The sequence below is a fragment of the Harpia harpyja genome, chromosome 16 (assembly GCF_026419915.1).
Source record: "Harpia harpyja isolate bHarHar1 chromosome 16, bHarHar1 primary haplotype, whole genome shotgun sequence".
In the NCBI taxonomy this organism is placed as follows: domain Eukaryota; kingdom Metazoa; phylum Chordata; class Aves; order Accipitriformes; family Accipitridae; genus Harpia; species Harpia harpyja.
Genome location: NC_068955.1, coordinates 13,097,026 through 13,109,704, shown reverse-complemented (window position 1 = coordinate 13,109,704; position 12,679 = coordinate 13,097,026). Strand labels below are relative to the sequence as shown.

The following is a 12,679-nucleotide window of genomic DNA, read 5'->3' as shown; positions in this document are numbered from 1 at the left end:
GTATTTGTAAGACCACAGCACTGATTAATATAGATTTTCAGAGGTTCCCTTTGGAAATGACAAAAGCTTTTATCTATGTGCTTTCTTGATGAAGGAAAGAAAAGGAGAAATGGTGTACAGAGTGTGAGCCAGACATGTGGTTTTGCAGGTGTGGATGCATGCACTTGTTTCTGCTTACTGACCTTCAAGGAGTAAGGGCTGAATTCTTCCCATGGGACCAAACGGTCTACCCTCAAACACTAGAGAAGGAATGCAAGACACCTCTAATCCTCAGACCTTCTCACAAGAAGGGAAAAGCTGAGAAGTGTCCACCATCTCCACTCTAGTCCCCTGACCTCCTGGAACAGGCTGTACTGTCAGCACATTTGCAGCTCAGGGAGTGCTTGCTTCGAGATGAGCTGCAGCTCCTGGCTGGACAATACCAAATGAAGCTGGACCCCAGAGAAAATCGTACATAGAAAAGGTTTGAGGGCTTCATGTCAACAAGCCCAGGCTCCAGCAGAGGTATTTACTGCTCAAATGTTCAACAGAGCTACGTTAGCAAGGTAGTGGCTGAGGCAGCAGTAAAGAGAAGCTGATGGTGAGAAGAAGATGGGTGCATGGCATGAGAAAACATCCTGAAAGGAAAGGGCACTTTTTACCAAATATACTCAAAGTGGTGTGTCTATTCAGATGGTGGGCAGAGAAGGGGCACAATTATTTATTAAATGATGGGCTTACCTTACCTTGCAGGTGTCTACTGGCGGACTTGCTGCACGCATTATCTATTATTTATTTACTTTGCTATTTCACTAGCCACGTTCATGCTGCAAAAAGTGTTGTGGTCTCTGATGATCCTCTTATGGTTTTCATGCCCTGTATTGTACTGCAGCTTGGATCACAAAACAGAAACATGATAGCGGTGCCCTTGGGTGAAGAAATCTACCTCCATGGAACTGCTCAGGTGACAATGAGAGCAGATTCTCTCTGCTCAGTCTAATGAGATAAATGCACTAGACCCTCCTCACTGACCCTGTCATGACCAGGACACCTTTAAACTTGGAGCTGCAATGGTAGGACCTGCCTCATAACCCTGTTCCTTACAGGTATGCTCTGTACCTGAGAGCCTGAAATAGCTAGCAGGTGGAACTTCAGCTAGGGAAGGCTGCATAAAACATAGTGCTGAAGGCGAGAACCATGGAAAGACACTGCAAGGCCATGAACTTGTTTTGAAGTCCTCCGTGCTTGCTGCAGAATGGAGCCTGAGCTCCAGAACCACAACGGTGCATTTGTACAGAAAACAAGTTCGGCTTCACTTCCTGGTGAATAAGCCCATCAGACTCCCTGATATCTAAGGTCATGAAGACATTCACGCTCTCTACTTTGGGCACCTGACCTCATAAAATTAAACCAAGAAAAGATAGAAGCATTACATTACCTTCCTAGTCAAGGGAGAGCTAGGCATCTCAGAGAGTTCTACCCAGAACAGATAAATGGTCAAAGCAATCAGATTTCCCTAGGGCCTAATGCAGACAGGCTGATCGTACTTTACTGAAAATAATCCGCTCAACCGAAAGTAGCTGTATTTCTGTCCCCAAATCATTACCTTTTATCAACAATATGAATGTCCTTAAAACTGTCAATGCTAAATAAAACCTGAGGTCACAGCAATTTTGCTAAGGTTTGTAATATTGCCAGGGATCTGCAGGCATTGATACAGAGAAGACTCATTAATACAGAGATTAAGATTTAACTCAAATGCTTTCCTAGCTCCTGGCAAGCACCCAAAGTCCTCAAAGAACATGTTCTTAAGATAGACTTCATAGCAACCTTAACCACTGAAGGACTTTCAGACTGGCTACACAAAAGAAACAACAGAAACACTTCCTAAAGAAACTAGCTTGCATTTGAAATTAAATGCTTTTCCCATTCAGAAAAGCAAATGTTAAAGTAAACAGTGATGCTCTGGGCACTGAAATATGGACCTGAAGAGATTCACTCCAACCAAAAAAGAGCAGTGGTTCTCTGACTGCATGTGTAAGTACAACCTAGAGCAAGAACACCCTGATCCCTCATTAAACCCTGTAGGCAACTACTGTAATACAAACAAATCATCTGTTGACAAACATTTGCATCTTTAATGTAAACTAACTGAATTGATTTTAGAAAATATTTGGGGATTTTATCTATCATAAAAGCAACGCTGATCCTTGTTGCACAGAACTCATTGCACTTACATGTAGTACCTATGTTACATGCATCAGATGTAGTAATCCAGTAATTGCAAAAAATTAGAAATGACAGGCAGAAGAAAAAGCAAACTGGAGGAAAAAAAAGAGCAAGGAAAGGAGTAAGTAAAAATGACAAGGAAAAAAGAAATTTAGGGGAATGATGGCCCTAAATTTCTTCTATTTGAGAGAAAACTATCCAGCAAATAGTGGGTGCCTACATACACACTATCAGCAATACATCAAATTTTGGGCAGATCAGTGTCACGGCTCAGTCTTAAACAAGATGGTGTAACTTGGTCCAGATCCAGCAAAGCACTTGGACTAATGTTAAATTCTCAGTTTGCAAGCAGTTACACTGAAGTCAGACTTCTTGTGACTTTAAGAGGTGATCATTTGCTTAAACTCTTTTTTGGATAACTACCAAGGAGTAATACCGCTAAGTTCAAATTCCTAAAGATCCTGATTCAGGTCTCAAAAATATTTTAAAACATTGGTTTAAAGCCCTTGCCCTCAATTAAGAAAGAATTAGTTTGGCTCTGGTTTCTTAAAGTCATGAAATGATCAGCAAAAGCCTTACTCAAATCACTTGTCTCACATTTTGAGTTATTTTTTCACAATCAAGAGGGCTTGAAAATTTTCAAAAAGTGAACACAGAGATTCCTGTGTAGCCAGTCTTGTCCCCAGGAGCTGGTGTTAAAAAAAAAAAAAAATTAAAAAAATCTATCCTAAGACTCATAAAAGCATGAGAATTGTTGAATTTCAACGTACTCTGCACCTTGCTCATTTGAACCTTCAGGACAACTGTCTCATTTCCACTCTCCCATGATGACTTTACTGACCCAAATGGACCAGAATTACTGTCCTCTTGTTCTGGGGGACTCTTCTGCAATAGGGCAAGAGCAATTTGAGAACTGCATGCAATGCAGACTGCAGCAAAGAAATGTTAACTCTATCCGGATGAAGGAAATCTGTTTTCCTTTTTTCCTATATCTCTCATACTTACTTTTGTCCCCTCATTCTGCAGTCTCTGCATTTCATCTCACTTAAAATATAATAACCTCTCTCTGTTACAACCAGTTGCTTACGTAGCCCTGGGAGAAGACCAGTCTTCTGCTGGCTACAATGCATAGGGCTGAATGGGAGGAAATGAACTTCAGCTGGTGAAACAGCTTCTGCTATAAACTTATGGGAACCAGTTCCTGAGATTCCCCTATCTGATTTAAAAGCCCTTTCTTAAAGATATCTATCTAACATTTTTAAACAGAACTTTTCATTCATTCCTGAATTGAGAATAAAAGCAATCTGATAAAAAAATATATAGGCTACACGCCAAAGCAGAAGTAGTAATTCATTGGCCTTGAAATATAGTTCTTTTACTGGAAACATTACAAAGATGAGGACCGTGTGTCATCACAAAAAAAGGGCAGTTTTTAACAGGCACTCTTCAGAATAGGCTCCACATTTCATCCTCAATTATCAGTTTATAAATCTAGAATTTCTTAGCTGCTAGCAGATGGGCAAAGGTCACCAAACAAGGGGCTCATAAAATTGGTGCGATTTAGAAAATTAACGACAATCTGAACTAATTTCTTTTCACAGTACACTGGATTTTCCAGAGCTGCTCCCCTTTAGCAAAGGGACAGTAGAAAACTAAAACCTAGAAACAGCCAAAAAAGAAATTCCCTTTCAACTGCCAAGATGGATTATCTGCAAATACACTTGGATGTATTTTCCTTATGGATTAAATTAAATAGTTGATAATAATATCCTGCACTTACATATAGCCTTTCAAAGTTTCAAGTATTCAAAAGTAAGCTTTAGGAGGGTTGGGGAGGGACCATGAGTTTACAACTAAAGTAGCTCAACCACACACCCCATCAAAGGAATCAGAAATCCTTCAGGAACTACCAGGAAAAGCTAATATCCAAACTCACCGACCTAGCAAGCCTTGCTCTCCCATAGAAAATTGTAATACACAATCGATTCCTCACTCCCAGAACATCCCTCCTTTGATTTCTATCGAACGGCAAATGGCAACGCACACCTCAGCATCCTCACAACTTAAGTTCCTATGCGAGGTTGACAGGAGTAAACATTTCAAAAATATGAGTAACTAAAGTCAGGATCATAAATCCTTATTTTGACATCTCCCTATACACAGTTTACTATCAAGAGAATTCTTCCCCCATTTTCAAACTGAAAAAAGATGTTTTAATTCCATTTAACCTTAAAATAATTAGGAAATTCTACCCCGCAAGACAGAATGAAACAAAAATAAAGTGACAAAAAGCAAGTTTCCCATCTTATTACCCACTCATGCATACACCCTGACAGTCTTTTGTTCATAATGATTCACCATAATACATTTTTTCACATAATATAGCATGAAAAGAATGTCTGCTTTTAACATCCCAAGTATATATTAAACACCCTCTACCTTTTGCTTGCTTTTCTGTCCTTACCTTCTTTTCAGTAAACAAACCAATCTTTCAGTCTGTCCTTATGAGACATTTCCTGTTATCTGCTGCCCATTTTCAAATTACAACCACAACGATTCTGACCTTATGGCTGAGAAAGTCTGTGAGAATTACTTTTAGTGACATGGAAGAACATTTTTTCTATCTTCCTCAAAAACCTCACTTGCAAGGGTTTGGTTGAATACAACAAAATAGTCACTTTTTGGACAGAATTCAAACATCAGCAAGTTTAATTTGGAAATAAGATTTTTAAACATTTTTGAGTAAAAAGCAACAGCCAGCTAGAATAGAAGCAACTATGTTACATTAGCTATAGCAGACATCAATACTGCTGCGACAACAACGTTGCTTTAATGGGCATTAAATTGACATCATGCAGACATCCAAAAATAAAGTTCAAGTACCCAGGCTGTGCTTGCATGGGCTGTGCCCTTAAGTGATCTGTGTTTATCAATGACAGATTGTCAAAATGGGAATTAATAAAGAAAAGCTACTGCTGTACTACACTGACCGACTTCTGGTCTGGGAGAGCTAACAGACTGTTCTTCTTCCTTTACCTGTTCCCTGACAATTGCATTTAACCGGCACACAGAAAGCATGCTTATTTAAAGGAGGAGCAGATAGCTTCTCCTGGGGTTTGTGTGCCTGGGAAGTGTCACAATATTAGACTTGATATCCAAGCCAAAACACATTTACGTTATAGTTGATCAAATCAAAACTCGAGAGCAAACATAACCCGCATCAAGGACCACAAGGATGTCAGGTCACACAAAATGGTTTATGAAAAGTTTTCATGACAGAAGTCTCACAATACAAAGGGATGTGCAAAAACCTACTAAAGCCCTGAGTCAAATAAATTAACAGTTTAATTTTCCTGAACTGCATCCTGTATTCAATACCAGCAGAACTGGTCAAAACATTTTCCATTGACACATTTTAAGAGAATATTGATTTTTGACCAAAAAAATCCCTCTGTTTAATTTTTTTTCTTTTTAATATAATAAAATGTCTTTTGATATTGTCAAAAATATAATTTTTTTCACCCACTACTTACTCCTCCATTGCAACAATGGAGCATTTTCATGCTTATGACAGTGGTAGGTTGCCATTAAAATAATTGCAGCACTGTAGAATCACCACTTTTCCATGTTATGGACTAGAAGGTGGAAAAAAAATTTAGACTGCAAATACTTCATCTCATCACCAGAACAAGGGAAAATAAGATCAAAGTGTGACAACTGAAGTTCATTAGCTGCTTTAGTGATGATGCATGAGACCGAGAAGAATTTATTGCCACTTCTTATCAGGGAATATGTTCTCTTTAGGGAAAATCAGCAAAATCACTAATTTTTTTCCCCACAAACTTAGCAGATAGCTGTACAAAGCCAGAGACAGTCCTCTTCAACATAAAGATGGCCTTTACACAGCCATTTACTGATATGAACTGTACTTTTCCACTATGCATTAATTACCAAGGGTAATACAGATATCAGCACAGGAGAGAGAAGACAGCTCTGCCTCCTCATTGCGACGATTTTCACTTCTACCTTCCCAACCTGCAAACTCCCCGGTTCTTTGGAAGAAAATGTGTGATGCTTTCATGGACCTCAGCAAGCCAGGGACATGCAGTCTTCACAGCAGCTCTCATAAACCCAACTTCATTGACTTCAATAAAGCCAAAGTGATTTTCATCAGCTGAGGAACTGGTCTGACCAGTATAGAACAGGCTACTGTGCACAATAAAAGCCCAAAGGCTGAAACACTCAGAAATCCAAGTGCTTAGACATAGATAAGAGGCGAATTTCTAGCTCCTTTCAAATTTGCAACAAATTTCCATGAACTTCAGCATGGCAGGAACTTCCCTGGTGGCAGACTGGGGCTAATTCATCAGCACCATTGCAGCTACACTGATTTATTCCGGCTCAGGTCCTGTCCTCAAATTTATGTGGTTAAGGAGCATATATTCATGACCTAATCCATTATCACAGCACGGGGAAATGGAAGAAATGAAAGCAGCACAAATGAAGATTTTATCACTTAAATAAAATTGAGGGCTGTCATTCTTTATGTTTGTTTCAGTTATCATTCATTTCTTACCTCACAGACACAAGCAAGCTATTGTTCAACTTCAGTTCTCTCAGATTAGGTAGATAGGCACCTATAGGAACAGAATAAAGAATCGCTTTGCAGACCTGGCAGTAAAGGAAACTTCTGACAATTACAAGTTGAAGCATCTAATTTTACATGCATTTCTTACCTGTTTCTGCCAGATCTGTGCTGGACCTCTTCTAAGAAAATTAATGAGATTATTTCACTCAAAAAATATTTCACCCTTTGCATTTTTGCAATGCATACTTATTGTCTGCACAGCTATGCAATCATAGCTCTTGGAACCCCTCTCTGACAATTCTGATAGAGCACCTTTCTAGACAGACAACAGAAACTGGTTTGATGGGTGACTATTTTCTTTGGTCTGATGCTCAACCCTTATTGACTATTAACTGAGTGATACTCTGAAGAGGTAAGGGATGTTTTAGAGTATAGCATTCCATGACCTCTGATTTCTATCTACATACTGCTCTTGCTTCTCTCCCCAAAGATCTTTTTCCACCTATTGAATGGCAAGTAGTGATCAACTTATGGGATACACAGCTAAGTAACATTTCTTCAAAATGTAATTTTGAGTCAAACAACAAAAGCATAATTTCCCACATCACAACACCATCTTTTATAGTTCAGAGGTCCCCAAAATGCTACTTATGTTTTGCTAAGCATTGCCTTCTCTTTTAACTTTCTGGATGTGATCCATTGTTTACTATTCAATTGTACAAGTTTCATATCTATGAAAACCTCAGTATTCTGTTGTTATTACTTTGATTAATGCTTTTTTGTATTCCCAAGAGACATTTGCCTTTTTGGTTGCTTCTACAGATATCTCTGAACCAAAATCATAGTTCAAATTTCTCCAAGCTACAGAATAATTTGGGTATAAGCTCAAGTCCCAGGAAACATTTGCTAATGACAACAGCAAACTTTTACCCATTCCCACTAGCAGAGTTTACCCATGGCTGGTGAGCATCCTCCAGTATAACATGCACCCATGTAGAGGTAATAACAATTTTAGACAAACTGGATCATTGCTAAAACATTGAAATCTGTTCTCAGCAAATATTTTTATGAGTCCTCTGAGTAATCTCTCTCTGGCAAGAGTGATTTAGCAGTGTCCAGAAGGACATCATTCCAGCTCTTCGCAAAGTATCAAAAGAAAAAAACAAAAATAAAAAGAAAAAAAAAAAGAAAAAGGGAGTGGGACCTCAAAAGCAAACAAAGGAGGTCATGTTGTTCATCCTATTTCCCCAAACAGAACAAGAGCATTTATGGCAAAAACATTTCAATAAATCATGTTTCAGTAGAAGCATTATCTATATCTAATGCTATTTGGGAGTGATTATAATACACATATTGATCTTCATGCTATACCGCAAATATTTCACATCATGTCTTTGCAAAGCTCTTTAGAAAATATTAAAAATTCAAAAGACATTGTATAATTTTTTAGCCTGATTTTTTAATTTCCATAATCCATAAAAAATGTAGTACAAATTCTAACACACCATCCTCATCCTGCAGTGCATACTTTCTCATGTCAAACAAGTTTTATAAAGTATGGTAACAAAATAATTTGGAGTCTTGACAGAGGAGATACTAGGATCTGTGTTAATTATTCACAGCAGTCATACTAGCTACTGAGCAAAGACTTCCTCAGGTATAATCCATGCACTAAGAAAAGCCCCACAAAAAAAAAATCAAAATCTAGATTTAAAAAGATGCTATCATGTTTCTGATAAGAAACCTGAGAAGAAGGTTTCAAGAAGCATGCAGTCCCAGCACAGCAGCCTTGCCACAGATTCAACCAGAGAGGTTAAAGGGTTACCAAGCAAAGGCTATTGCAAAGCACTACAAAGCAAATACTTTTAAGCAGAAGTATTAAGCAGAAGATTTGAATGAGTAGTCAAGAAGACTAGCTCAAGAGAAAAGGAGAGACGTGCTCAAGAAAAAGCTTTCCACTGAATGCATTTAGGGTTGGTTCAGGAAAAAAAACAACTATTAAAGGATTCAAAGAGGCAGAGTGACAGGCTGATGATACAATTTTCACATCTGGTTATTTCATTATTGTAACCTGATCCTCCATCTCAGACATTTTATTGTATTTTGGCACAATCTACCCCTGGGAACTTGTAGAATGTTAAGCTCTAATGATGTGCTGTTTACTAGACTGAAATAAAAGTATACTATGTGCAGTGGTGCAAAATTCTGCCAACAAGACTTTTGCAATATATTTCTCCAATTCTGCAGGTTCTTCCCTCCTTTAAGTTTTATATCAATGTGTAATTGTTCTTTGGTGCTAAGAATTCATTGCCTGTTTGATTTTGCTGGTTTTTATAGTCCCGGTTCTTTATATATAGATTAGAGATTGGAAGATTGAGTTAAGAAGAGAAAATTGTAAAATGAAGAGGACAAAATAAGAGATCTATCCAAATGTAACAACATACTTCTATTTTCTTCATTTTAACCCTCATGGCATCTTTCCTGAGAGCAAGGACGCAATTTATTCTTACATTAACATAAAAATACTCTTAAATTATCAACAATATTAACTTCTAATATTAATTTTTAAAGTACAAACAATATATTCCTCATCCTGAAACTGCCTTCATACTGTATAAGTTTGATTTTTAAAAACAAGAATGGTCCAGCAAAATGCTGATGACCGCAGTACAAGGCTGAGAATTCAGAATGGCGAGCAATGTTACCTCATCTGCCTATGATTCCCTTTTACTAAATACCGCTTTTGTTATATGGCTCTGAAATTACTAACCACCAACAATGTACTAGTGTTAAACTATTTTCTGTACTATTCCAGTGGAACAAAACTAAATAAAGAGCAGAAAGAAATCGAAGTGTAAGGTAGGTGAATAAAAGTGATACATGCACACTCAACAACATTGCCTCAAATGCTGCATTTCACAAGCAGGATAGCAATGCAGATGTCTTTCTGAGCTGCCTTGGTACAGAAAGTGACATTTAGATAACTGACTAGGAGTAAGGAGAAAACTGGCAAGATGCTGGTTTTATTATATTCTACAAGCTACAACTTGTACAAGCTACTTGTAACACTTTACATTACGATGTATTCTTTAGGTAGCATCATATGTCTTGTTTTTCTATTGTTAACAAAAAATCATCGTGGCTTGACTTGTTATACCTTCTGGAATATGGACTAGTGAAAAACATACACAACGAAATTACTGACAAATACTTGCATTAGCATCAGGCAACCTATGTGTTTTGTTGATTCGACAGTACAAAACAGGCACGTGAACACAGGCTGCACTCTTCTAGCAAGAGCAACCTGATACATAACTTAAACAGGCTATTTAATTCACTTAAGCTGTGTTTGATCAAGATACTTCACCTTGATGTTATTTCCACGCGTGTTCTAAATGTGCATTTTTTGCACATTTCTGGGGTGAATTGGACAACACAACTGGAGATAAGACTGCAGCGCTTGCAGGCAAACCCAAGCTAGCTGCAGTCTAGCTACCTGAGGTGGGAATCTCACAAAAAACCCAAATCAGTGCAGGGTTTAACATAAGCTCGCTGCCCCAGTACGTACTTGTGACTCCTGGAGAGCCTGCCCAAGCACTACCGCAGCAGGTGCTGTGGCACCTTCTCAGCAAGGCTTGTCAGTACCAGCTAAACCCAGACCAGCATGGGCAGGGACGCGCACGCCGGACTCACGCCTCCAGCCTCCACACTGGCTTCCTGACCACGCAAGCACCTGCTGCTGCGACGCTGGCTGCCGACAAACATCTCCTGGCTTCGCAGGAGGAATACTGACAAATAGAGCAAGACAAAAGAGATATGATGACCCTATGTGAAAAATAACGTGTGCCTACTTCTTAGCACAACCTTTAGCAGAGCTTTTCGTTGATAAAATGTGTGCAAGGGAAGCAGCAGTCTCCAGACACGTAATCAACTTAGCCTGGCCACCAGCAGGGAACAATTCAATAAGTACCAGCGAACAGCACTGTGGGTAACTTGATTTGTAGCTATTAAAATCACTTACAAATAAGAGAACTATGTAGTGTCTTAAATGACTCTATCCCACCATTACTTTCAACAGAGATTTCTATGAGCTAGTCATGAATGCGGTCCCAGATCTGTCAGCAATCAAAACCGAAAGGATAAGCTAATGAAAAGGAAATAGTCCATCTGTTTGAGTATGAACTGAAGCCTACATGCAGCTGAAGAGCACAGAAGTCAAATCCAAGATCTGCAGAGCTGGATACAAGACCTGCCAGGGCGGTTCAGTGTTTCGCCTGTTACTCAGTAGGTGCGCTAAAAACAAACAGCAATTACCCTGAGCCCTGCTAAGACTCAGATTCAAGCTCTGGCATGAAGCCTTTCCTCAATTTTAAAACTGATCACATGAAAAAAATTTTAATATCGGTCGTTTTGTGTTTTAGCCCACACCCTGTCCCTAAGAAACCTAACTGTTCCTCCCCACCATGTCACGCCATTGTGTAGAGGCTGACCTGACAAACTGGGAAAGGTTACCAGGATGGTGCTTTAAAGTTTAGCACATCCCAAAGTGGAATGCTCCTAAGAAAAACTCAAACAACATGTTTTAAATCACTCTGGAAATCTTGCTAAAGGAGATGTAGGCCCTCAGTGCTTGTGTTACAGTCTGTGTATGGCTGCAAACATTGAAACGTTTCTCAAGTGGAAACTGTGGTGTAAATTTGGTGTTCGAGTGCTGCAAGGTTCCAGGTGACCCGGAGTTATGTGCAGTCTAGTAACTTGCAACTCTTCTACCAGGCCATTTAAAAGCTTGTACAGCCTATTTTTTCTTTACACATAAAAAGTTAGAACAATATTGTTTACTGAGTGCGAACTAATCATCCGAACAAGTAATTCCTTGAAGATAAGGATGCTCTTACCCACCTTCTGCAACTGAGGAATACAGTGAGAGCAATGTTAAGTGATTTAATATGGCTATAAAGAAAGCTAATTAGCCAGGTTTGGAATGCAAACAGAAACACCAAATTGCAGAGCAGTCCAGGCTGGACAGGACAGCCGGTGGTCTCCAGCCCAGCCTCCTGCTCAGAGCCAGGTCTTTGAGATCAGACCAGGGTGCTCAGGTCTTCACCTAGCCGGGTCTTGAAAACCTCCAAGGATGAAGACTCTAAACCTCTTTGGATACCCCTATCGCTTGACTGTCCTAATGGTGGAAAAGCTTTTCCTTCTATCACACTGGAACTTCTGTCATTCCAGTTGGTCTGGTTCTTACCCAACTCCTTCCCTCAGGCTATTTATCCGGACCCCTGTGACCAGAGACCAGGTCAGCAGCGCACATTTTCAGGGGCAGGCAGCCAGCAAGGAGCATGCAATGAGCCCGACGCCTTCAACAGCAGTCTTGCTTACACCATTCACATTGAAGGTGCAAACTGCCCTGCGATACCGCTCAAAATTTAGGCCTTACTCCATGCACCTAAAAATCAGCTGTCATGTGAAAAAAACCTGCATGCACTGGAAACATCAAGTGGCAAACTTTCTGCCCTAGCCACCTGCTGACATTTGCAAAGAGATTTTCACAGGGAGAAAATTCAGAAATGCACTTTCAAAAAAAAGACACAAGGACAGAAGGAAATTCAGGATGGTCTTGATATTCTGTTATTCTCAAAAGCAGTGGGGACCTGCAGCTGCTGGTTTTTCTAGTCCTCAAGGGCCAACTCTTGGTGCAAACGGTGGGACATAAACAAGATGGAAATTGTTTGCAACATGGGAATAGTGCTCTGTATTTTGTAAAAGTTGCAAAAGCCTAATCACAGGGAGAAGAAAGAAAGGGATTTATTTCAGTAATGGAAAAGAAAGGAAAGTACAGAGTGAAAAAGGTGAAACATTTTGCTAGCTTATCACAGCTAATGT

General features: G+C 39.4%; 1 protein-coding gene across 1 annotated transcript in view; it reads right to left on the bottom strand.

The window, feature by feature from the left end:
• LRRC56 (leucine rich repeat containing 56) overlaps positions 1-12,679 on the bottom strand; it is a 66,399-nt gene that overhangs the window by 29,679 nt on the left and 24,041 nt on the right. Inside the window, exon 5 of the mRNA XM_052811498.1 lies at positions 6,785-6,845. Coding sequence (XP_052667458.1) covers positions 6,785-6,845 — 61 coding nt within the window. The remainder of the gene's footprint in view (positions 1-6,784; positions 6,846-12,679) is intronic.